The sequence below is a fragment of the Panicum virgatum genome, unplaced genomic scaffold, assembly GCF_016808335.1.
Source record: "Panicum virgatum strain AP13 unplaced genomic scaffold, P.virgatum_v5 scaffold_1765, whole genome shotgun sequence".
NCBI classification, from domain to species: Eukaryota; Viridiplantae; Streptophyta; class Magnoliopsida; order Poales; family Poaceae; genus Panicum; species Panicum virgatum.
This window is the reverse complement of record NW_024376276.1, coordinates 110,102-137,171: the sequence shown is the minus strand read 5'-3', so window position 1 is coordinate 137,171 and position 27,070 is coordinate 110,102. Positions and strand designations below refer to the sequence as shown.

The 27,070-nt window shown below is 47.6% G+C and overlaps 1 protein-coding gene across 1 annotated transcript in view; it reads right to left on the bottom strand.

Annotated features, from left to right (window-relative positions):
* Positions 1-2,973: 2,973 nt before the first annotated feature.
* Positions 2,974-27,070, bottom strand: part of LOC120694008 (probable RNA-dependent RNA polymerase 3) — a 34,091-nt gene continuing 9,994 nt past the window's right edge. Inside the window, exons 5-11 of the mRNA XM_039977196.1 lie at positions 26,824-27,040; positions 12,050-12,275; positions 10,509-10,654; positions 4,301-4,460; positions 3,944-4,082; positions 3,672-3,841; positions 2,974-3,579 (exon numbers count right to left, since the gene is read on the bottom strand). Coding sequence (XP_039833130.1) covers positions 3,403-3,579; positions 3,672-3,841; positions 3,944-4,082; positions 4,301-4,460; positions 10,509-10,654; positions 12,050-12,275; positions 26,824-26,942 — 1,137 coding nt within the window. The 5' untranslated portion in view covers positions 26,943-27,040 and the 3' untranslated portion in view covers positions 2,974-3,402. The remainder of the gene's footprint in view (positions 3,580-3,671; positions 3,842-3,943; positions 4,083-4,300; positions 4,461-10,508; positions 10,655-12,049; positions 12,276-26,823; positions 27,041-27,070) is intronic.

Sequence of the window (27,070 nt, the reverse complement as noted above, 5' to 3'; positions counted from 1 at the left end):
TTCAGTAGGAACTCGAACACATTTCTTGAGTTGGGATATGTGGAAAACATTATGGATGGCTGTGAGTCGTGAAGGAAGTCGCAAACGATAAGCCACAGGTCCACATTCTTCAGTGATTTCATATGGCCCGACATAGCGAGGTGCTAGCTTACCCTTGACTCTGAAACGTTGAACGCCTCGAGTTGGTGATACTCGTAAATAAACGTGGTCACCAACCATGAACTTCAAAGGATCTCTTCTTTTATCAAAATAACTCTTTTGTCGAGATTGGGCTGCTCGGAGATTTGCTTGTACTATTTTTACTTTTTCCTCAGCCTCGACCACTAACTCGGGTCCAAATATTTGACGTTCTCCAGTCTGGGACCAACTCAAAGGAGTTCGACACCGTCGACCATATAAGGCCTCGAATGGTGCCATTTTCAGACTGGCCTGATAGCTGTTGTTATAAGAAAACTCAGCCAAGGATAAACATTTGTCCCAGTTCTTGTCATAATGGATGACACATACTCGAAGCATATCCTCGAGAATTTGATTCAACATTTCGGTCTGTCTGTGGATGGTAAGCTGAGCTGCAAATTAATTTAGTTCCGAGAGCCTCTTGGAGCTGCTCCCAAAACCTTGCCACAAACTGAGGACCACGATCCGAGATAATCGTTTTGGGTATACCGTGTAGACAGACAATCCGATCAATATAGATTTCAGCATATTTCTTGGCTCGATATTCAGTATGCACTGGAATAAAATGAGCGGTCTTTGTGAGCCTGTCGACGATGACCCAAATGGAATCATGATGCTGAGAAGTATTTGGTAAGCCAAATACTTCTCAGCATACATGCAGAGGAACTAATTTATGGTAGTTATGAAAATAACAATATTTAAAGTGGCATACTTGTCATTTTCACTACAAGAAATATATGGCACTTCTGCGGTTAAAAGTTTTACTGGAGCCTGCTTAGAGCATTATTTGCTCCCTGGAATTTTGACAGATCTTATTGAGCAATATAAAACACATTTCATCCATCCCTTATTTTGCCTCATTATTATTTAACCATTTATTCCATTTTTGGCTCTCCATTGAAACAGCGACAAAAAATCATGGAAAAATTCTACAAGTCCATTTAGACAGTAATATTACCACAAGCAAATTGATGGAATTTTTGGAGCAAGATTCATACCACTTTTCTATTATCTATTTTATATATTTTTTACAATTGTCATTTTCAAAACACCAAGAAAAAGTAATTACTGTGCATGAAATTATCTATCTAAGGTGTTCTTTCCATAACCATGCCACCATTGTTTTTATAGATTTTTCTGAGCAATTTTTATATTGTATCATTTTTCACTCAAAGAAAAATAAATAAAATCAATGTTAGGGGCAGATCCATGTTCAGACAGTAAGTGCTAGGGTGGACAAAATCTTTAGGTGATTAAATATTATGCAATAATCCCACTATCATGTGGTAGAACTGTCCAATTAATCCGATTTCGGCACGACAATCCCTCACCTCTGAAGCGATCACACACCTAAATCGGGTCAATTGTCAGTGTGTCGGGTTTCTCCCGATACGACCACGTATTCAGGATCGAGGCGAACATATTCGTATGAAGACAAGCCCAGAGATTATAATAGTCCATAAATTTGTCAGTCTGTCTTTGTTCCGAAGGTTCCGTCTTTGAGAGGAATGGGGTGCCGAGGCAGCCTCATCCTATATAGCGTGAGCTCCATCCGAGACCAAGAGCAGAAGCGAGGTGGCCTCGATGGTGGAAGCCGTATTGGTCTTACCACGAGGCGATGCCGCATGTGCTCTAGAGCCGATGTGTCACACCCGTGAGGTGTACACAACGTAGCCAACATGTAACGAAAGCAGCTTCCCAATGCACAGGTAGAACCATGCAAGCACTCGTCAAAAGCGCGAGCTCGAGGCCCGCACGAACTGAAGGGATACTGGCGCCAAGAGTTGGCCGCACTAGAGCGGGGGCCTTCTGATAGTCACATGTCCATCACATCTCATGCACCAACGAAGCGCAACGATCAAGCCATCCAAAGCATCCCACTGCGCTATGCACGGCGAGTCTAGCTCCCTGTGAGGGCGGCAGCCGAAGGATCACAGAATGCGAGAACGAATGGTTTCAATCCATACACCGACGTGCATCCGGGCAAGAAAAACCATTGTGCATCAAAATTGAAACCAGAAATCTAATGATGGTTATCTAATGACGGTGATGATTTGTGTAATACACGTGGGTAATGAGGAAGCATGCTTTGTATGGGGGAGGAGAGAAGAGAGAAGGGTAAAGTGGTCAACCGACGTTTGACTCAATTTTTCTCCAAATTTTGTATTCAAACTCGAAAAATTTTGAATACAAAAGTTGTTTAAAATTCAAAACTCTACAACTTTTATTTCAGGCACTTTTTCATTTGAGGCTCCGTTTGAAAGTTAAAAATTCAAATTCGCGTATAGTTTGAATTCACCCTATACGTTTCAAAATCCAAATTTTTCTCAAAATTTTGTGTGGCAACTTGAAAAAATTTTAACACGAACATTGTTTGTCATATTAAATTCTACAACTTTTGTTTTGGGCAAAAGTTCATTTGAACTACGGTTTGAAATTTCCTTTTTGAGGCTTTTTCTTTTAGTGAATAAAAGAGGAGTTCGAATTTGAAATTCGAGCGACTTGTCATTTCATGTGTGAAACATTATTTTCTCCCTTAGTTTTAACTAGGTTTTTATTCATCATATCATGGGTGAGTTGTCATTAAAATTTGTGCGTGTTCTCTTATTGGTTTGAAAGTTACGAATTAAGGTATAAATTTTGTTGCCCCGCGTATTCACGTGTAGGTGACCAAAGTAAACCCAATTCAATTTGCTAATTTGAAGGATTTAGTCTTAATTAGTGTTTTAAAAACCTGGGCTATCACACCAGTGAGATGTCCAAGTGGCACATATAAAAGTTTAAAGATGCATGCCGTTATTAAGTGTCAAAGGGCTCCATTTCATTCAGATTACAGAAGGTGAGGCTACAACTTTACTCGGTTAATTCCGGGACGACCAAGAACAGAGGACTTGGACATGTTCCAGATTCTAGTTCTGAATGAACCCAGTCGATGCACATACCGTATACTAGCACATACGTACACCATTAAGATCTTCCAGGAGCGATACATACAATGCACACAGTCCTCTGTATCAGATGCAGGTGAATTGTAGCCAAAAGGTTTGCTTCTTCGCAACCTTGTGCATCGCCTAATAGCATCACTACAAAGTGCTGCTCCACCATCAGATTGACACACAAAAGGCATTCCAACTACGCAAAGCGCTAGGCGCTATGTGCGGTGGTTCTTCTTGAAAGCACCCTCAAGAACGGAGAAGGAGCAGAGCACGGTGTCACCGCTGTGCTTCAGCGTGTACAGCTGGCACAGCGCGCGGCTGGCCACCTCCCAAGCGAAGCCGCACTTGCTGACCTGGTTGCAGGACGTCGCGTGCTCGTACACCACTGGTACACCGCGCAGGCCTCGTTGAAGAGATCGAAGCGCTCCCTCGGGCTGTACTCAAACTCCTCGGCCTTGTACAGCATCTGCAGAATCCCGCAAGAAAAAAAAAAACATGCCTGCTCTTAGGGCAGCCTTTGAACTTTAAATGTTTTCCATTCGGCAAAAGGATACTTACCCACTTGTACTCTTGGTAGAGTTCGTGGAAATTGATGTTCCTCTCCGCTTTGTCCTCCAGCTTACAAAGTTTAGAGCTCTCCCTCAAGTACTCCTGATAAAGAGATGTCCAACAGCGCTTGTAATCTTCAGATACTGCTACCTCGGTGAAGCATTGCAGGGGCACTATCTCTGATAATAATAAAAAAAAGAACAACGTAGAAAAAAGGGGAAAATTAGTTACCATCTCTGTTGTCAAGGGAAAGAGGGATATGAGACTTATCAGCCACTTACTGATTGAAGGATCAGCTTCAGACTCTTGTGATTTTACTTCATCATAGATTTTGCCCAGCACAGATGCCGAATGGTAGTCAGGATATCGTTCCATGAAGTGTGGGTACTGCTTGACCATCAGCTCTTCAGGAACAGTGATCTATTTTAAGCCAGATGGGCAAAAGAAGATTAAAAAAATCTTAAGGTTAAAAGTGTGACATAGGAAATATTTAAACATATTCAGACTTAATGTTCATCTGTTTCTTCTATGTGTTCCTGTATTATTTCATCTCCGCCAGACTCATACATCTCTCTCATTCTTCAGTCAAATAATTCTCACATCAAAACAAAACATATGAGCCGAGGATTGGAAATAACCTTGTTCCCTGACTTCGCTGCATCCAAAGCCAAATAGTAAATGTCAACCAAGTCAAGCATCTTCTTCTTTATTTCTTTCCGCTCGCTCTTAGGAATGCCGCCTGTCAAGAGCCGATCCATATATGCCAGCCAACAATTTACAGCTGCACCCAGGACATAACTGAAGGGAATACATTAATTTAATTGCATGACTTCTACAGTGATGCTAACTAATGATTACCACTTCATTCTCATTAGCATGTGGTCCAAGGAGGTAAGGATCCACATGTCAGCAGGACATTGAGTTAAATTTCCCAAATGTCCTCAAATTTTTAGTGAAGGGAATTACCACAAAAAAAAGTAAGAAAAAACATGGTACACTCAAATATAAACCCAACATAAGCTTAGAGCACTTCACAGCAATTTGTGCATGATTTCCTCACCAAGATGAGAATAAAATTCGCACCCAATGTGTTAATCCTACCAAACCTCACTGAAAGAGGATGGCTGGGAAAATTAGTAGATTGATTATGGGAGGAGCCCAAGGCTCAGTACATATAGGCAAGGATGTCCCAGGAAAAGGAAAGATCTAATCTAGAAAGGAAAGAGCTAATCTAGGGAATCCTTGCCAAACATAACCAACACTACCAAAACCAGGGAGGGAGGCAGCAGCCGCACCCCCTAGGGTTGCAGCCGAACCCCCCTGGGCCCGTGGGCCTATACATCACGCTAACACGCCCCTGCAGTTTGAACGTCGGTGCTTAGCCACGGACATTCAGACTGGACCGAAACTCAGTGAACACCGAAGACGGCAGCCCCTTCGTGAAGACGTCGGCGAACTGGGATGTCGTGGGAACATGAAGAACCCGCACGGCACCCATGGCGACCTTCTCACGGACGAAGTGAAGATCGATCTCGATGTGCTTCGTCCGTTGATGTTGTACCGGGTTGGAGGACATGTAGACTGCGCTGATATTGTCACAGTAGACAATTGTGGCGCGGCGAAGCGGAATGTGGAGCTCGTGGAGGAGCTGGCGTAGCCAAGAAGCCTCAGCAACACCATTGGCGACAGCGCGGTATTCAGCTTCTGCACTGGAGCGAGAGACAGTATTCTGACGCTTGGAGGACCAGGAGACCAAGTTGTCGCCGAGGAACACAGCATAGCCCGAGGTGGACTTGCGCGTATCGGGACAACCAGCCCAGTCAGCATCAGAGTAAACCACCAAGTCATCCTGAGTTGACGGTCGGAGATGAAGACCCAGGTGAAGAGTACCCCGAATGTACCGAAGAATGCGCTTGAGAGCTGCCAGGTGAGGCTCTCGCGGATCATGCATGTGAAGACAGACCTGCTGCACGGCGTAGGCAATGTCGGGCCGTGTGAAGGTCAGGTACTGCAGGGCGCCAGCAAGACTGCGATAATCTGACGGGTCGGCGACTGGAACTCCAGAGTCGGCTGAGGTCTTGGGACTGGTGTCGACGGGCGTAGTACAAGGTTTGCACTCCGCCATGCCAGCACGATCCAAGATGTCTAACATATACTGCCGCTGAGAGAGAACCATACCATCAGCAGTGCGCTGAACCTGCATCCCCAAGAAGTGATGAAGTTCTCCCAAATCCTTCATAGCAAATTCCCGCTGGAGAGCCAGGATGACCTTCCGCAGAAGATGTGTCGAAGAGGCAGTGAGAACAATATCGTCGACATAGAGGAGCAGATAGGCCATGTCAGAACCTCGATGGTAGACGAACAACGAAGTGTCTGACTTTGCCTCCACAAAGCCGAGGGAGACCAGGTACGTGGCGAAGCGGCTATACCAAGCACGAGGAGCCTGCTTCAACCCATAAAGCGACTTGTTCAGGCGACAAACAAAGTCAGGGTGAGCAGGATCCTCGAATCCGGAGGGCTGAGCAGCGAACACCGTCTCGGTCAGGGTGCCATGGAGGAAGGCATTCTTGACGTCGAGCTGGTGAACTGGCCATTGGCGGGAGAGAGCCAGAGAGAGCACCGTGCGGACTGTGGCAGGCTTGACGACGGGACTGAAGGTTTCGGCAAAGTCAACTCCAGGACGCTGGGTGAAACCACGAAGGACCCAACGAGCCTTGTAGCGTTCCAGAGAACCATCGGCGTGGAACTTGTGCTTGAAGATCCACTTGCCCGTGACAGTGTTGGCATGTCGGGGGCGAGGAACCAAGTCCCAAGTCTGGTTCTGGAGAAGCGCTGTATGCTCTTCCTCCATAGCAGCCCGCCAATTGGGATCGGCAAGGGCACTACGGAAGGTCTTCGGAACCGGAGACAGGGGCGCAGCATGGTACAGGACCGGCACGCGGAAACCGTCCTTGGCCCGAGTCACCATGCGATGCTGGTTGACCGTGGGTGGGACGGCGACAGCACCCCGGGGAAGAGGGCCGGGTGCTGGAGGAGCAGCCGGTGCTGTAGGGGCTGGCGCAGGAGCCGGTCCAGCCGGGGCTGGGGCGGCCGGCTTGGGGCGCCTGGAGTAGACGCGCAGAACTGGGAGCTGCGCGCCTGGTGGAGATGATGCCGCGCGTGGCAGCGCGGGGAAGCCCGGTTGTCCCGCACGTGGGAGTGCGGAGGGGGCCGGCGTGGCCGCTCGTGGCGAGGACAGCAGCGCCCCGGTCGGCGAGGAGGAAGTCGAGGCCGCGCGTGGCGCAGCACCCGCACGTGGGAGTGCGGGGAACCCCGGGGGGACTGGGGGCGCAGGAAGAACAGCACCACGAGAGCCTGGAGATCCTGCAGAAGACATGGTCGGCAGTCCTATAGGAGGGACTGTCGGGTTAGGGAATTCATCTAAAAAGGTGAAGTCCGCAGCCGTGGGCGGCGAGGTCTGCTCGGCGAAAGGGAAGGTGGACTCGTCGAAGACAACGTGACGAGAGATGATGATTCTATTGGTGGTAGGATCAAGGCATCGGTATCCCTTATGGTGAGCAGAGTAGCCAAGGAAGATGCAAAGGGCAGAACGAGGTGCAAGTTTGTGGGGAGCGGTGGCCGAGAGATTGGGATAACACTTACAACCAAAAACGCGGAGATGATCGTAGGACGGCGCACTACCAAGCAGGGCAGAGTGCGGGGTCGAGAAATCAAGCGTCTTGGTTGGTAAGATGTTGAGGAGGGTCGCAGTGTGCAACGCCTCGGCCCAATATGGAGGGGGCATGCTCGCCTGAAACAGAAGAGAGCGGATGACATCATTAGTGGTACGAATAATCCGCTCCGCTTTACCATTCTGTGGGGACGTGTAGGGACACGACATGCGAAACAAGACGCCATGAGTGAGGAAGAAGGTGCGGGCGCTGGAGTTGTCGAACTCCTTGCCGTTGTCACTCTGGACGGCCTTAACGCGGGTGCCGAACTGGGTGGACACATAGGCAAAGAAGTTAGACAGAGTGGTAAAAGTGTCAGATTTCAGGCGTAAAGGAAATGTCCACAAGTAATGTGAGCAATCGTCAAGAACAACAAGATAATATTTGTAACCAGAGACACTAACAACAGGTGATGTCCATAGGTCACAATGAATAAGATCAAAATTGTTTGACGCCCGAGACGCTGAAGTACCAAAAGGAAGACGAACATGTCGTCCCAACTGACACGCATGACATATAGAATCCAAACTTTTATTACAAGCCGGAATAGCTGAAGCGAGTTTGGAGAGGGCCTCGCGACCGGGATGGCCGAGGCGACGGTGCCACAGGTAAGGTGGCGAAGAGCTGGCGACAAGGGAGTGAGCGACAGGCAGCTGCAAGGGGTAGAGCGGACCGGAGCTATTGCACCTGATGATCACGTTCCGCGAGAAAAGATCCTTCACAGAACAACCATACGGGTCAAACTCCACAGAGCAATTGTTATCGACAGTAAATTGGCGAACAGAAATAAGATTCTTGATAAGCTGAGGCGAAACAAGAACGTTATTTAAAACAAGGGGGCCAAGTTGCGCCTTGCCGGTGGCAGTGACGGGCAAGAGCGAACCATTACCGACAACAATGGATGTGGGAGAGGGAAACCGAGGGGTTGAGGAGTGAGAGAGAGTACCATCATGAGAGGTCATGTGAGAGGAAGCACCGGTGTCAAGGTACCAGTCGTTGTTCACCGGCGGAGTGACCGTCATGGTACTGAATGTAGAGGCCAGCGAGTTCTGGTCCCAAACCGGAGAGCCCACCATGGGCTGGTAGTGGGACGGCGCCAGCTGCTGCGGCTGGAAGGCCTGCTGGACGGAGACGCCGGGGGCCGGCAGGTAGGCCGGCTGGGGGAGCTGCATCTGCTGAGCCAGCAGAGCCTGCTGCAGCGCCTGCTGCTGAGGGCCGGCGCGGCCCTGAGGGAGCGGGGCCAGCGGAGGAGTCCGGGGACCGGGCCACATTTGAATGGACCCGGTCCACGGATTGTAGACGGAGGGCCAGGTCGCGCCGGACCCAGCAGGCGCCCCAGGTGCAGAGGAGGGAGCAGGGGGAGCGCTGGGGCCTGGAGCAGAGTCGCCGCCAGCCCGGCGGTCCTTCTTCTTCTTGTTCTTCGGCTTGGGGGCGCCACCACCAGTCCGAGGAGGGCCACCGCCGGTCGCTGCAGGCTGGCGAGAGGAGCCAGTGGCGACAAGAGCAGTGGAGGGGGCAACAGGGTGCTGCACCATGTTGATCTCCTCGAGAAGGAGCTCGTTGCGGACGGCGGCGAAGGAGGGGAACGGGCGCCCGCGCCGGAGATGGACGACGATGTCCTTGTAGCGCTCGTTGAGCCCACGAAGCACGTTGAGGACCAAGGTGCGGTCAGTGACGTGCTCGTTGAGGTCAGCGAGGTCATCGGCCATCTTCTTGAAGCGCTTGCAATACTCGGTGATGGAGAGATCACCTTGAGCAAACGCGCGAAATTTGGCGTCGAGGTGAAGGGCGCGGGTCTCCTGGTTGCCGAGGAAGTGATCCTCGATGGCGAGCCAGGCCTCACGGGCGGAGGCGCGGTGGTCGATCACGGCGTCGGCGAGGTCAGCGGAGACCGTGCTGTAGAGCCATGACTTGACGACGGCATCCATCCGAGTCCAGTCAGCAAGGGCCGAGACGGAGTCGCTGTGGACGTGGTCCAGCAGCGAGTATTTGGTGACGGCGAGGAGGAACTGCTCGCGCCAACGGGGGTAGTTGCCGGCGGTGTCGAGGACGGACGGCACCAGGCTGCGTGCGTTCTGCACGGAGACTGCCTGGGCGTGGAGGTTGAGGACGGCAGCGGCCTCGTGGAGCACCATGGCGTGGGTGACGCTCATGTCGCCGCCCGCGTGAGGCTGTTCGACGGGATCAACCGCGGCGGCGGCGTCGGCCCGGGCCTTGACAGCCCGAGCGAGGGCAGCGCGGACGCGCTCCGCGGCGGCGTCGCGCTCGTTGGAGGCGTCGGCGGCTTCCTGCTCAGCTGCCTGAGCGGCGGCCAGAGCAGCCTCGCGGAGGGCGCGGCGAGCGTCGGCGTCGGTCTGCGAAGGAGCATCGCCGTCTTGGCGAGGCTGATCGGCAGGATCGACGTGGGAGGGGGGAGGAGTCCCAACCATACCGATGCACAGCTAGTGTGCGCAGGGGCAGCGGAAGGGCGAGAGGGAGGAGTCCCGGTCTCGTGATACCATGAAAGAGGATGGCTGGGAAAATTAGTAGATTGATTATGGGAGGAGCCCAAGGCTCAGTACATATAGGCAAGGATGTCCCAGGAAAAGGAAAGATCTAATCTAGAAAGGAAAGAGCTAATCTAGGGAATCCTTGCCAAACATAACCAACACTACCAAAACCAGGGAGGGAGGCAGCAGCCGCACCCCCTAGGGTTGCAGCCGAACCCCCCCTGGGCCCGTGGGCCTATACATCACGCTAACACTCACGGTCATCAACATTTTTTGACTAATACAGAGATTATTCCTGTCCAGTGGATGGCTGGGGTTAAAAAAATCCCCTCGCCTGCCGCCACGCCAAAGCACAAAAGGAAGGTCCTGGCCCGCATTCACACGGGTAATGGTGCCCTGTGTAAGGATGGGGCAGGGGTTCAGGGGTTTTCTTGGCCTGCGTGAGAGGTCTTCTCTTATTCAATGATCGGTGGTTTCTTCCCCCAGCAGGCCAAGTTTTTTTTTAAATCATGACTTCTTATTTCTTGCATATTATGATGCATGGTACTATTTTTAAGGTCAATACATTCTCCAGCCTTCTTAGCAGCAAATAAGCACATCAATGGAACTATAGGGATAAAGAGAAATCCAGCCTCGCTAGTTAGTACCTGGGTGTAAATCTAGCTCTCAAATATTCGCGGAATAACATGCATTCCAACTTGGATCCAAGATAATCCTGAGGCTTCTTCTGATCAGTCTTTCTCGGTGATATTCTTCGAACCCATGGTTTACGTGGTTTGAAGCACTCCAATAACTGAAAAGGTCAATTTGCAATTGAAGTGACAGTTCTTCTCAGAGGAAACAAAAAGGAAGAGCAGAATATTTTGTGCTGTTCTACATCGGTGCTAAATGAGCACTATCAAATAATCCAAGAAAATACTCTACAGTTTTAGTCCAATTAAAACAATGGCAAACCCAACCAAAAAGTAGAAGAAAATGAAACATGAGTACTCCCCAACAAGGCTAACCCCACTCACTATTTGTAGTGTGTTAAAGTGACACAACATAAGATGCATATTTGGTTACAAAGTTAAATCATTATAGAAAATTCCTTTCTTAAAATAATCATTATACAAACGGTTAGAAAAGAATTAAAGGTTATACAAGCTAACTCCAAAATGATGTGATTCTTTCCAAAAGGAAACACCGATGTAGTGCCAAGCACACAAATATAACATGTTCCTTCAAACCTGAGTTTCAAAAAATGAAATTTCCCCATAACCTTAAGTTTAAGAAAAACTTGTTGAAGAAAACCACGCTCCTAAGAGTTGAATCTGTGGGCTGTGGCTATTGGTTTTGCCACGTCAGTGACCAAATTAGTTTCGGCAATATCGAGCCCCTCAATTTTTCCATATTGAGTTCATCCAGATAGCATTACAAAAATTCAAAACAACAATGAGTTTTTATGAACCAGCACTATTGTAACAAAACTAGAGAAAAATAATAAATAAAATAATTTCAGCAGAGAAAAAAATATAAATCCATCACAAACAAAATATCAGGATCGCAAGGCTCCTAACAATAAACCGGAGAAAACTCTCTTTGCGTTGGTGGGCCCCTTGTGTCTAAGAGATGTTTTCCTGAATCTTATATAAATACAATATCAGAATAAAGGGCGCAACAACCCTCTAAAACTCGGTAGCATTTAAAGTTGACTTTATATTTATATACCCGTGCAACATTTAGACAAAAATCTAGTGAACATCATTGTGATTTGGAAATCCATCATGAAATTGTGAATTGTTTGGTGAAAGGAAAATTAAGGAAAGTGACGTGGGCTTTGATTGTTACACTGAAGCATAGTGTCCAAGTCAAGGTTTCATTAGATTTTGCAAGGTCCTATGTGAGAGACTAATCACAACCATCAGTTATATGATTTTCTTTAATTGGTATCATATTAGGCTACTCATCAGGCATGCGGTTTCCAAAAGCACAGTAAAAAAAATCAAGCCTAAAGTAAACTCTGCTGCAAAATAAACAATCAGTGGTAAATAGTACTGTGACTTCAATAACGAATAAGGAGAATCTTTCATGACCAAGGATCAGAATAAAATATAATATAGTAGAAAGCAATGTGTTCTGTGGTTTCTAATGACAAGCAAGGTAACTATGCATGAACAATTCAAATGTTAGAGAAAAAATAACCAACCAGTGGGTTTCTTGAGACCCAGTACATGTCGCCATCAAAATCGCTATTTGCCATTTCATCAGCCAAAGATCGTGGTCCACAAGTGGGGAAAAATATGGCATATTTGGAATTTCCCACGATATTCTCTAAACCAGCAATATATGTTGCAGTCAATTCGTGTATATCGCCAAAAAGTAATCCAGGATGTTTATAGACAAGAACCTTTCCAGAAAGCTGGCCGTTGTCACTGTTTAATGAGACAAAATGATTAATAAAAAGAGGTCACAATTAGCCTTCAAGACTGAGTCAAAATGTTGGAAGGAAACTCAACTAAAGTTCATAAAAGTTACCCACATATTCTATGAAACACTAGGGATCAAGAAGCTCCAAATATTTATGAAAGACTAACAACAAAGCTGTTTAGTCCCAAACAAGTTTGGGTAGGCTGTAAACCCATAATGAGACAAAAATAAAGGATAAAATGTAAAGAAGGTATTAGATATAGGCATATAGCAATAGTAGACGCCTAGAAGAACCATATGTTTTTATGTTACCATTATCCTATCACAACATAAGTCACACGAAATCATATTTTTTTTTCTCTCGAACACGCAGGAGAGCTGCGTATCTTTGTATTAAGAGAAGAAAGGGGTTGATCCAATTACAAAGAGCAGCACCTCACCTTGGACCAGAGTGAGGGCTGCAGAAAACCTAGTAGCACTATGCCACTATTACAAAAACATGGATTCTCTGGAAGCACAGAAATGCTTGCGTATTTGATGATTCTGCTCCCAACCTACAGTCTGCACTACAAGCCTTTAACGATGAATTACATCTATGGCAGGCTGCAGGTGCGAAGGGCCTTACTGAACTCGGTGTTGGCCGAGGGCTTCAGTAATGTGCAGCCCTTTATGTTTGTTGGTCAGGCCCTTCGGTTTCTCTTTTTGTAATAGTTCGTGATGTTAACTTAGTTTTACCAATCCCATTCTGGTCCAAGGTAGTTTTGGTTTCCTGTAATTGGACTATTTCTTCTTCTTAATACAAAGATACGCAGCTCTCCTGCGTGTTCGAGAGAAAAAAAAAACTATTACAAAAACAGGATGAAACCACACACGAAATCATATTTTGTTAACCAAGTTAGTTGCAGATGTTAGCCTGGTATAGCAAATCATCATGAGCCCATATTAAATAACTTCAGATCAATCTAATAAAAACATATTATATTTACAAAGCATCTGCTTCTCTTGTCAGATGTCATCCTCTCTTTTTTTTTTCTGGGAAAAGTCCAAATTACTTCCCTCAAGTATTGAAAAAACTCCGTATAACCTCCTAACAATTTTTCAGTTTAAGTTACTCACATAGCTGTCCTTTTTATTTCTCCACGCACAAGTAGAGTTAGGACATCTAATAATATATTAACCCTTGGGGATATAATTGTATGAAACATTTTGACGAAAAATACATAATATATTTTTTTAGCATAAGTTATCGTGTCCACTATCACCATACAAAATTTTAGCTTTAAACTCAACTTGTGCATGGAGAAACAAAAATGGCAAATATTATTAAGCGGTAAATTGGACCAATTGATATAGTTGTGGGAGTAAATTGAACCCACAAAATAGTTTATGGGGTTACTGGATCTTGGCCATTTCCTTTTTTTTCTCTTGAACAGATGCTATCCTCTTTCAAGTTTCAAGGCAGAGGAATATCACACTGCTAAAAATCAGGAATGTAAGAAAAATATCTAAAGCAAAATAGTGCATTGCTTATTGTTTGTGCATGTGTTGCATGGACCTACTAGGGAACTTGCTAATACAGAGAGCGTGTATGCACAGTACATACAACTCACCCTGATTCCCTATTCCTTAAGCCTTAAAATCTCCAAACTAGAAAATATATTCCAAAGTTAGTATCATAGTTCAATTTTGGGTAAAAAAAGTTAAGGATTTTTCACATTGTCATGTTCCTACTAAAACAAATTGTGAAACGTGCAAGCAGCTCCAAATAAAGTAAGAAAGGATTGTCACATAAAGATTTTATCTCTAGAATTCGAATGCCTAAACAAAATCAAGGGGGCATTAGAAAGATATGAATGGAGGACCACTCAATTCAAAGCATGTGGTGGATATTGCTGGCATACAGTATAACGCAAACTTGGTCCCGTTTCAAAGTCCCCGTCGGGTCTGTTGTGCCCATCAGATAATAGCATTCATCTATAGGGATCCTTCCTTGTTTGAGTCCTTTTCTTTCCTCCTTGGTCATTAGAGCTAGCTGGTATTGCAAATGCGCTTCATCTTCTGATTGAATTCCAGAAAGAATCATTCGTGCTGACATTGAATCATCCAGGTCCGCATGGTTAAATGCAACTGTAAAAAGGGACCATGTAAGTAGAAAGCAATAACCAAGGCCCAAGTATTACTAGTTAAATTATTCAATGGCAGAATAGTTGGAACGTGCCCATTTGACCAGACACTCAAACAGTATAACTTCTATCTTTGTAGTATAAGCACGTGGTTATGAATCTACCTTCCAGCGAATCTCTAGGTTTATGACGAGCTTTATTGACATCTTCCAGTGCCTTCCTTAGAAGCTCCACAAAATACTCTGTTGGAACCCGGCAATAGTTAAGTAGTGAAATTAAGAACCTTGATGTCAAGGCCCTTTTAGGCCGATTGCTGAAACGATGCAACAAAACAAACTGATGGTGAAATGTTAACCAAAAGGAAAGGACTCCAACAGCTATAGAAAACAATAAAGGTGAGTTTGCAGGGCATTTTGAATTTATTTCAAATTTGGACTCGATATAAGTATATCATAATACCAAACAATACCAAATGTACAAACAAATAACAATAAAGGAAAAAAAACTATAAAGGTGAGTTTGCAAGAGGGCATTTTGCATTTTAGTTCAATTTTGGACTCAGATATAAGTATATCATAATACAAAACAAGTAACAAGATAAGGAAAATGAATCGCAAGAAAATGGATGTATAAGTTACGCGGGTTACCTTGTAGTAATTATTTCCAAAGAGTTAAATGACTTATCGCCAAATGAATTTTCATCACCGTATATTGTTAGAGGAGTCAAGGGCTTATTGGGCCTTAGCCCATTAGGGTTTATTAGTCGCTTGCTTAGGGGTCAAGTAAACCTCTCTATATAAGGAGATGAGATATATCAATCTAATCAAGCAAGAGATTAGAAGGAAATATCTTCTCTCTTGCCGGCCGTGGGCGAAGCCCCGCGGCCGGCGTTCCCAGCGCCCCCAACCCTAGCAGCCGCTCTCTCGCCCTCGCAGCCCTCCCATCTCGTGAACAGTACCCACGGGTATTGTAGCGCCGCCGCCGCTTCCCTCAGCACTCTCTCCTCTCGATCCCATCAACGTTCATAACAATCTAGTATCAGCTATGCCAGGCGACGACAAGCCTGAGCCACCACCGCCGCCGCCAACCATGGAGGGTCTGGCCGCCCAGATGACCAAGCTGCTAAGCAGCATGAGCGACATGGAGATGCGCATGGAGGCGAAGCTGCTGAGCAGCATGGGCGACATGGAGACGCGCATGGAGGCACGCATCACCTCTATGGAGTCGCGCCTTCAACCGCCGCCGACGTCGAACCCTGCGGCGTCCATGCCCTATGGGATGCCAGGGTACGGATCTACAACCCTGGCGAGTTCTTCATCGACGGCCGCCGCCACGCTGTCCACGGCACCCCCAACGTCTTCGCCGACCCTGCCGATCACCAAGGATCTGTGCGCCGACATAAGGGTTACAATAGTCTAGATACAAGCTGCTCTCCAGGAGATGATACAACTTGAGCGAAAGAGAGAGGCGGTCGTGCACCTACAAGCGGCAACGCGCAAGTTATTGGCGCGACGGCTCGTCCGCGTGATGCGCAAGGAGCAACAGGACCAAGCGGCTTCATTCATCCAGGCGGCAGTGCGGCTGCAGGCTGCAGCACGCCGTCTCCTGGCGCGGAGACGGCTACAGGAGCTGCGCCGGAAGATGTACGAGGCAGCCTTGATGGCGGTCGACCTTGGCAAAGGGGAGCGCATCCTCGCCCCGTCAGACGGCCACCAGCAATCACGCCGATGTTTCGCTGTCTTCAAGCGCGCGCTGGGTAGCGAACTCCAATTCTACATCAGTGATAGGGGATGCGCTTTCCTCCTTGTCATCGGCGGAGGCACATCGCCTAGCGCCATCACGTTCCGTCACCGGCCGCCACGAGGACGTCTCCGCGGGTCGCTATTGCGACTAATTTCCGGTGGCGATACCTGTCCTCCCATCTCGTTCCGATGGTCTCCATGGGATCCAGGCGGCTACTTACGTGCAGGTCCAGCACAAGGAGGGTGTCCGCCGTATCTTCAAGAGTCAAAAATAAAGAATTACAGTTTATTTAAAATAAGCCGAGATGTAAAAGGCTTGTTCTTAGGTTTTCGGTTTGCGTCTAGTGGAGTCATCGTTAGCGTCATTGTTAGGTTACAGCTCGAGGACGAGCTGCATGTCCAGGTGGGGTGTAGTGTTAGAGGAGTCAAGGGCTTATTGGGCCTTAGCCCATTAGGGTTTACTAGTGGATTGCACGCGCATTGCGCGCGCATAATTCCTTTGTAATCCTAGAGTTAATTATCATGGTAGTAGAAGATGTTTACAAGAAATGTAAAAATAGTATGTACATTTTATAAGATCTGAAAGGGAAAAGGGAAATAGGAAGATCGGAGTTAAAGTTTAGAAAATTCTATTTTTTTCCCAGTGTAACCTAATTTAAACACATTGCGTGCCCACAACCTCTTTGTATTCTTGGTGGTAATTTTCATGGTAAGAAAAGGTGTTTTTATTCCCAGGGGACGTGCTGTTTTTGAAGAAGGAAGTTTGATTTATCGGCTAATTCTTTTTGCTATTGGCCTTGGCCTGGGAAAAATTTGTTGTGTCATCTTTTTAACAGCTCCTTTTTTCCTCCGCACTGCCAGTCGGAGAATGTTGTGCAGATAGGGTTAGGCTGCTTAAATGTTGGGATGGCACATCATTGAAAGATGAAGCTGCAGGCAGAGAAGAAAGAGGCTCTGCAATTTTTTTTCCATCCTGAAAGACTGTAAATCATAACTTAGAGCAAGTCCTTATAGGATTGAGTCAACAAATATAATCTAGAGATGCAAATTAGAAGAAATGCATTTTTACTCAATGTGTTTATGTTTGAATGGACAAAGATCAAAGAAACTGTGCTATCCCTTTGGATCTCTAATGGATTTAAAGCAGGAAATACAGCGATCAATAAATTCCCCTATTTTATTCCAAAAAAGGATTTAAACAATAAATCAATATTTTTGGCCTCACACTCTAAAATACCTTAACCAATGTTGGCTATCCTGTTCTGGTACGGAGATGGGAGGAGGAAAATATGGAGACTTGTATTCAATGGCAGATTTCTGTGTGCATGATGCTCAAAACATTGTCAATGGAAGGAAAAATGCCGGTGGGTGTAGGAATCTGGAGGATGTAGGATATAGCCCTGTCCGTTAAGGTTGATAGCTTCCTGATCGAGTTTCTTGTGTTCATACCAGCCTTGATGGGAAAAGAAGGCAAGGCAGTCAAAATCGGAGGCTGCCAGGTACAGTTTCAGAGTTGTAGGTGCAGGATGCGCAGGTCACCGTGAAGTCCCCCCAAATACAGTAGAATGGCAGTTTTTTTACCTTTGCTTTGCTTTTGCATATGTTCACATGCATGTAGGTAAGCAACAAGGAAGTTGGATAAGTACACCGTTTAACTACCGTGGCAAGCATGTTGAATTAGGTTAGTGAAAGAACATACTAAAGGAGATCACGTTTGAATTTTGGGGATGAAGAAGAGCATTAATTAAGCAAAAACGGTACAGAAGCACCTATTTACATGTGGCCGCATAGGACTTATGGGCAAAAGGAGCAGGAGTAATCGCGTTCATACCAGGTTCGGGGGGGGGGGGGGGGGGGGGGGGGGTAAATGGCCACGCAGCATGCTGTTCCCACCTACAGGTAATCAAAATTAAATAAGGGAAGACCAGCCAAGTCAGTGGTGTATAAGTAAATTCAATACAAAATGGAAGAATAGTTGAAGTTGAACTTAAAACCTTAAAGCCGTAAAGTAGCAGTAGAATCCTTTTTTTTCCAACTATGTACGAAAAGAAAAAGGAAAAGGTCCATCAATTTTGGGCTCGCACCTTGCGGAACAGTAAATTGAGTTGAATCAAATCCATTTCTGTACTGGGAGAAATCATTGCCCAAATTAAATAGTAAATCAGTCGCAACATCTTTTTAAAATACATGGCATAATGAATCCAATCGTGGGTAAAGGCACAAAGAGAACAAGAAAGTCCCCACAGGAACAATATTGGAAGAATTTGTGCTACATTTCCAGATTATATCCGCAGAACCTTTTGAAGATCTTTTGGATTACGTAGGTGATAAGAAAAACTTCCATGTCAAGCTACCTATATTCATAATTTTTTTAAATTATGAACAGATGTTATTGGCACTATTATGGGGGGTTGCTGAACCTGGATGGGTGCATTTTTCTAATCAAAACAATTCAAATATTTGCAGAAAATATAATCTTAAAAAAATGAGAAGTATATGAAAACAAGATGTCAGGTTTAATTACATATTTTTCTTCCTAATTCTCTAGAAACTATACTATAAATGTTTGATTATATAATTTGCTAACATTTATTGTTATTTAACAGTAATATGGAAATGAAAGTTTCTCTACGGGGCCATAAGGCAACACAACTCAGCATCAATGTTGTTTGCGACAAAGATGAAATTGTTCCCACAGTTATCCTGTTCACTGCTGTTTGATCATACCTATCAAAGGGTATTTGAACCATAAGTCCATAATATTTCATTTTCATCATACCACTAAACAATTAATATAAAAAAGTATTGGTTCGGAGCATTAGTCAATTTTTATTTTGTATTTAATACAACAGCTTCAAATTTGAGCAAGAAATGTCCTTGAAATCACAGTTGTTTAAATACACAATGTATTCTGTTTTATCTCTTTTCAATTTCAATTGGAAAATAACCCTCAATCCATGTGCCTTAAACAGAAATGAAAGTCCAATTAACAAAAAGGAATACCATTAGGGAAGAAGCTGCTCAAATTGCAGCTGAAACCAAATATAATGACACCTTTGTGTTGTCCACCAATCGAATTGAAACCACATTAGAGTTTTGCTTAGGAGATCAAGATTTCCTGGGTTCAAGTGGAATTGCCATATCGCTTAACATATTGCGCAAAACTATCCCATGTGAACGGTATTGCTCAAGGCTGACCTTTTTCCTATACTTCACACAATTTGGACCACTGACAAAACAGTGCATGATAGTCTACAAAATGGAAGACCGCTGACCTTCAGCAGCCTCTTTCCAAGTATGAAAGCGTGGAAAATCTATCCTTTCCTCTGCCCACCTACAACCCAGGCCGCTCCATACTTTTGGCAGTCCATGCTGCACATATGAAAGCGTGAAAAAACTTCTAATGACTTGAGAAAATACATCCAGGGTTCTTTTTCCTAAACTACTGATGACCTGAGGAAATACAATGAGATCTGGCACATTGTTCTTTTTCCTAAGTTCACTTTAAATTGCATGCCAGAATGTATTTAGTGGAACAACTAAACGTCAACAACACTAGAATTGTATGTCTGACAAAGCAAACTACAAACATTTATGTGATTGCCCATTCTCTCAGCTCTAAATCTGGAAATGCAAATGGCACAGAATAATTGAAGTTTGTGTTTCCTTTAAAAATGCAGAGTATGCTTGGAGGCCTATGCAGTGTTCTTAACACTAAATAAATGCCCAAACATATTGGGAAATATTAATACAACTGGACTTGTGTTTGTACTATAGACAATAATTCACATATATGAATAGGAATATCCGTCAGATCAGACTATGTCAATAGAAATGCTGAGCTGACGGGGCATTTTCTAAACTAAACAATAACCATGGACATATATGAAAAAGAATAGATGTATCTTATATGGTACTTTATTTTATTTTTCAAGTACAAAATACCCGCATCAACCAAATATGGCCCTAGAACTCACATAATAATTAATAAGATTGAAGAAAAGTAGCTCATAGTACCTGCCAATGTCTTGAGCAGCATGGAAGGACACACAATTACTTCTAAAGGTGCTTTTGCATGACCTGTAAAAATACAAAGACCATATTCTTAACTTAATGCAAAATGATAAATACTGATTAATACTTATAATTCTAATGTCAGCTTGATCCTACGTGACAAAGAAGGAAGATCACCAAGAGGAAGATCCAGATACAGTGAGTGCTATAATCACTCAACTCCAGCTGCCTAATTTAGCAAAAAAGAAAGGAAAAAAAAGAGAGGAAAAGAGCGAGTGAAATCTATGAAGGCAGAAGCATAAGATTGTTGGGTATGAAGCTGGACCAGCACTCACTGCTGGAAGGGACCAAGCTCGTGGTGCTCATCTCCTATCTCCCACCAACACTCGTCAACAGACTGCGCCTCCTGGAGGGGGGGAAAAATCAAATTTTGTGCAGGCTAAAAGGAACAGATCTAGACAAGGGGGGAAGAAAATGCAGATGCAGGTCAGACGAGAGAGGAGGGAGGGGGGAGGAGCTCCGCAGCCAACCCTGTAGCGGCGGGGAGGTCGAAAGCGAGCTCTGCAGGCGGCGCCCGGAAGCTCGGCCAAAGGCCGCGCCAAGCAAGCTGCCGCGCAAAGGGCCACGGCATCAACAGTCTGCACCACCTACTTGGCCGAGGATGGGGCGCACTCGTCGAAGAGGAGGTAGGAGGACCCACCGCGCGTGGTCGGAGAGGAGCTGCCGCCGCCTACGGGACACTGGCACTGCGTGGTGCCACCGTCATCATTGCTTGTGGCCGAGGGCCGGCGCTCCGTCGGCGCCGCTGGTCGCGATGATCGCCGCTCCACCATCGCCGTCGTGCGAGGGTCCCGCACACATCGCCGCCGCCTCATGCGAGGGCCTCGGCCGGTCCGCCCGGCGATGCAGCGCGCCGTCTCACCCCACGCGGCTCCTCGGTAGCCGACGCCTCATCTGCCACCTGTGCCGCACGCCCCTGAGCGCCGCACCGCCGTGGACGGCTGCAACTCGTGGGCGGTAGCGGGCTGCCTGTGCGCCGCTCTCGCCACGGTCGTCGTGCAATGCATCTCCAGGCGCCGCTCGCGCCGTGCCGCCGTGCCGCGACCCATTGCCCCGCCCCGCACCAAGAGCCGCGTCCTGGCGGGGGTAGTTCCCCGCGCCTTGCGCTTGGATGGTGGCGGGGGTGGTGGGACGAGCCCATGGCGCCTCAGATGGAGGGCTGGCCGGGGGTGGTGCGGCTGGTGAGGCTAGCTCGTGGAGGGGTTGGCTGCGGCAAGGTGCGTAGGGCCAGGATCGCAGGCGGCGGCGACCGGCGGAAGCGGCGAGGCGTTCGGTGGGAGGAGGGCGCGGTGTTGGGTGGGAGGAGGGCGCTGCTCCTCGCCTAGTGCCGTCGGCGGGCTCGGGAAGCCCGTGCGCGCCGGCGCCGGTTGGGGCACAGCATCGGGGCGACCAGGAGAGGAAAGCCGAGTGCTCACGGAAATTTCTAGGAGGAAGCGATGGCAGCGGCTTTTGTTGACTTGGGAGACTACCCGGGGAAGAAGCTGAGGCACAACACACGAAAAATACAGCGAACGTGTTTAGACATGTGTGAACGCTTCGACCTGAAAGAGGACGCTGTGATTGGCATGCTGGGAATTGGTTATCACCGTTGGTTTGAAATCGGAGGAACGGTAGAATTTTCGCTGACGTGGATGCTCCCAGAGCTCACGGAGGCGTGGGGGAATAATACATAGAAATTAGTCGCTTGCTTAGGGGTCAAGTAAACCTCTCTATATAAGGAGAGGAGATATATCAATCTAATCAAGCAAGAGATTAGAAGGAAATACCTTCTCTCTTGCCGGCCGTGGGCGAACCCCCGCGGCCGGCGTTCCCAGCGCCCCCAACCCTAGCCGCCGCTCTCTCGCCCTCGCAGCCCTCCCATCTCGTGAACAGTACCAGCGGTACTGTAGCATCGCGGGTACTGTAGCACTGCCGCCGCTTCCCTGTGCACTCTCTCCTCTCGATCCCATCAGCGTTCATAACATATATTTTTATCATTGATGGTCTTATATGAATTGTCTGAGGGGGAGGCTGTATAGGTGAGCAAAGGAAAATTGAGAAAATTGGCAGTAACACAGAAGTATGCTAGAAAACTGAAAATTATTTTAGTTGGGATATTTAATTTCCAAATATGGTCAATAACACGTTGCCATGATATATTATAGAGACAGAAGCATTGCATTCTTCAAGTTACTAACAGATATGAAAAATAGGCTTTACGTACGAGCAAGATTTAAGATAAAAGGTAATGTCCAGAGCAACTAATCATGATGAATTCACTTAACAACAACAAGCCTACTAAATTAGAGTTCAGAGCAACTAATCAAGATGAATTCACTAAACAACAAGAAGCCTACTAAATTAGAGTTCAAGTCATGCAAAGTGACAAACACATACCCTTTTATCAACTAGAAGGGTTCCCTTCACAGCATATCATTATGGAACATATGGAACTGCATTAGAAGAGGCTAGAATACAAAAAGAAGTACGGGTTGATTAGATAAGCCAAAGAGCATCTGAGAAATAATAGAGCAGACTATAGTATCATATAGTCCAGGGAATACATGTTCAGAGGTGAGATATTGGTATCCCTTTGAATCCACAGCGTCTTGTGCAAGGCATAAAAGATAAAACATTAAGCAAAGAGTATTTAAGGAATTATAATGGTTAACTGAAAAGACTAGTGTCAGCTACAGGTCACATGCCTTAAGGAAGTTTCCCTTGAAGATGCTGGTGGGGCATTCTCTAGCTAAATCTACTGATATTAAGCCAGTCCCGTCAGTCTGAATCAAACTTTCCCCATCTTGAACAGCGATTTCTCCAGATTCATACTGAAACATTCGACCAAATATAAATGGCATCCAGTATCTGGCAAAAACATGAGAAGAAAGAATATTTACCCTGCAAGGTTCGTCGTCGATTATTTGAACATGAACTTCTGATAAGTTCACGTCCAATTTGATAGTTTTGGATAATACCAAACCAAACATGCAATATGCCCTCTAGAACGATAAGTAAAATTTTACTCAAAAGAATGGGACAGTTCGGTGGTAGTTGCAGCCTTAAACTAGAACAAAAGGAGGCACATGATAGTAACAAGGTCACAACTCACGAGAAGGTACCGCATTGTAATGGATGTGAAACAAGCAAAATAAGACTAAGCTACATGATGAAGGTGCCAGCTGATTGGGTTTGTGTCTTACTGGTCAGGATTCCAAGAAAGCTGCTGGAAGGGATCAAGGTGATGATGGATCTCTTGTAAGCTGATGGTCCAACAACCAGACCCCAGGGCGAGGGCGCTGCTAGCACCGGGCAACGATCAGACTGACACGGACAAGCTTGAGAGAGTGACTAGGAGGTGGAGGTGGCCGTCATGATGGAGGCTGGATCCCACATGGCAAACATTGAGGGAAATCTGCTTTTGTAATCCTTTTGTTGTGGATGCTTGAGACTTTTGAACTCAGTTCTGCTTTATGCTCAGGAACCTGGGTATTCCTACTTAGGTGGTCTAGCTTGTATCAGGTTAGATCTACCTTAGGCTCTCCCCTTTTTCTCTTTCTGGGTGTATGCCAAACTCTCAGAATTTCCATTCTAAGTAATGGAAATGGGGGTTGCCTTGTGTCGAAAAAAATGATGAGGGTGCCTGTCAGTTTATCGACTTCTCTCCAGTCTCACCGTCTGCGACGCTCCCGCTGTGACTGCGGGGGGATGTTAGAGTATATTAGGGATATCTCTATATTAGGTAGATTATGATTGTATCCGTATCCTACCAGATCTGTAGGAGAGGCTTCTTGCCCTCCAAGTCATGTACCCCTATATATTCAGCCCCAAGGCTCAGGCTAATACAATCCATCCATTACACCAATTCTATTCTTCCTACATGGTATCACGAGTTTAGGTTTAAGATCCTAGGCCACAAAACCCTAACTTTTCCGCTGCCCCTCGCAACTCTGTTCTTCAGGCGCCGCCGGCCGTCTCCAGCGCGCCCCCGTGACGGTCCCCTAGCGCCCCCCGGAGGGATGTTGATCTCTGCCGGGGGGGGCACCCTCCACCCCTTCTCGGCAGATCAACTGATCTGCCGTTCCTCTAGGTGTTGCGGCAGATCGATCTGATCTGCCGCCGTCGTCGTCGTCAAGCAGCAGATTGAGGACTACCTCGTCACCTCGTCGTAGAGCCCGTCGCCGGCGCCCCTCCCCGCGCTGCCGTGGTGGCAGTCGCGGCCTCCGCTCGGTACCCGCAACCTCCCTGCTGCCATGGTGGCAGCAGAGGCGCCTCTGCAGGGTACTTTCCTCCATCGCCGGCGGACTCCACGGCGACGCCTCCGCTCTTCGCCTCTTCGCCGCGCCGGCGGCGCCGTCTCCTGGAGACGGGCCGCCCCATCGGGCATCGCCGCTTGGAGCCCCGTCGGGCGCTGCCGCGGTCGGCCTCCACCGCGCGGCCTCTTCGGGCTCCTGTGCCGGCAGCCCTTCTTCCCTGGCGGGGCCCTCCACCGCTGGTCGCGACGCCTCCGCCCCTCTCCGCCCGCCCGGCGGGATCCGCCGCCGCTCGTGGTAGGGGGCCGCTGTCCGGACGGGATCCTCCCGCCCTGGCATCTAGGCCTCCGTGGCTGGACCTCGCCCCGCGACCTCTGGAGTCTGGATGCGCTCGTTCCCCCTCCCTCTGTTTATTTCTCTCTCTCTCGCGTGAGGAGAAGAAAGCAAACAGAACAAGGATGAGGGCACCCCACCGGCTACGTGCACCCCGAGGTTCTACACGTTTTCTTGCTGCTGCTGCTGTATCTCTTTTTGGTTTACCCGATCAGAGATCGGGATTGCGTCGCCCACCGCCCGTCGACTTCGCGCCTCTACCTCGACGTCGGCATCGACTTCACCGGCCTCTTCTTCCTCTCCGACCCTGCGGCATGGCGAGATGGCCGGCACCCTAGGGGGCGCTCGTTTGCGCCGCCGCCTACATCGCCACCTCGTCCGCACGTCGACCTTCGCCGACTCGTCGTCGCCTTCACCGATCGGGACGCCTTCACCGACTTCGCCCACCGTCGTCTCGCCTCACGCTACTCGGTCTGATCAGCCGATGTGCGTGATCCACCCAGCTCCCGTGACGTCCGTCCTCGTACTGCGCGCCTCTTCCCCGAGTATGGAGGGCTGCCGCTGCTTCGCCTCTTCGGGCAGCCGCGGCGCCACCCGTGGTCTCCTTCGCCGTTGCATCCTCACCGCCGCCGACTACGTCCACGACCTCATCGTTGACTTATCGCTGCGCGTCTCGCGCATGGTCTTCGTCAAGCTGTACGGGTTCTTCGCCATCTCCTTCGAGCACCGCCGCCGCGTCATCCGGATCACTCGGCCTTGTGCTAGAAAGTCTGGATTCCCCTCATCGCTTCGTCTAGCACAACCACGTCGCCAGCATCGTCATCTCGTCCCCGACTACTTCGTCTACTCCAGCAACAGCAGGCGTTGGCATCTTCTACCTCGCCTTCTTCTGCGCCTGCGACCGCCATGGAGGCCTTCTCTGCTGGTCCCCCCGGCGACGGCGTCTGGTTGTGCATCCTCCCTTGCACGTCCGGTATTGGCAACACCGGTGCGTGTCCATCGTCCCCGATGCGTTCCCGAGCCTGGCAAACTCTGGAATGTGTCGCCCGATGGCCTGACTGCATCGACTTCGGCATCGCTCCCTCTACGACTGCCTCGACGCGTCGCCATCTTCGTCTCCGGCGTCTTCTCCATTACGCCACCACCATGGCGCCTCCTCGTGCGCCCGCGGCTTCATGTGCGGCTCCCTTGTCTTCGGCAACCTCGACATAGCTACGTCGACCACGGCTACTCTACGTACGGCATCATCGACCATGGCTACTCGTCCTCACCTCGGCTACCTCGACATCGGCACAAAGGGCTATCATCTGCTTGAGCAACCTTGTGGTTTTCCACTCCAGCCACAGCATCTGCGGCGTACTGACCGTTGTGACTGCGGGGGGATGTCAGTTTATCGACTTCTCTCCAGTCTCACCGTCTGCGACGCTCCCGCTGTGACTGCGGGGGGATGTTAGAGTATATTAGGGATATCTCTATATTAGGTAGATTATGATTGTATCCGTATCCTACCAGATCTGTAGGAGAGGCTTCTTGCCCTCCAAGTCATGTACCCCTATATATTCAGCCCCAAGGCTCAGGCTAATACAATCCATCCATTACACCAATTCTATTCTTCCTACAGTGCCAGGTGTCAAGGTCCTACGACATTCTCTACCCTCCTAACAGGGGGAAAAAGATTTGGTTTGGTTTGCACATGAGACTACACATTAGAGAAATATGGAAACAGAAAAGGTCATCAATGTGCACAAATTTTATAAGCATCACCAAGTCTAATCAAACTTTGTGTTCTCATAACATATCACCTCTCAGATTGAACCCACATGTCATTGTGATAGGGGTGTCAAATTCTGAAAGGCTCACGAATTGAGACCCAAATTCTGAAATCTCTCCCTATGGATATAGCAAAAGTAGCAGATTTAATATCATGCGCCAACTTTATGTAAAAAAATCAAGTACCAACAAGGCATCGGCTATAAATTGGAATAGATGCCTAAAGGTATTCATTGATTACTTAAATACCATGCAATAAAAGTACATAAGATGGTTGACCTTGATACATATTTCGCCACAGTAGGAGCATTGTGTATGTGCATAAAGAGTCTGCGGGCCTGCTCAATTGTGTGGCCAGAGAGATGGTATGGGTGATCCCTTTCCCACCCAGACTCCATCCGAACAAAATAGCACCTAACAGAAGAGCTGCACTTTTTGTTCTTCTCTTTCTTCTTTTCCTCTTTTAGCTTCTCCTCCTTCCCTCCATCTTTGTGAACTGGTAAAATGGCAGATCAGCTCAGTCAAG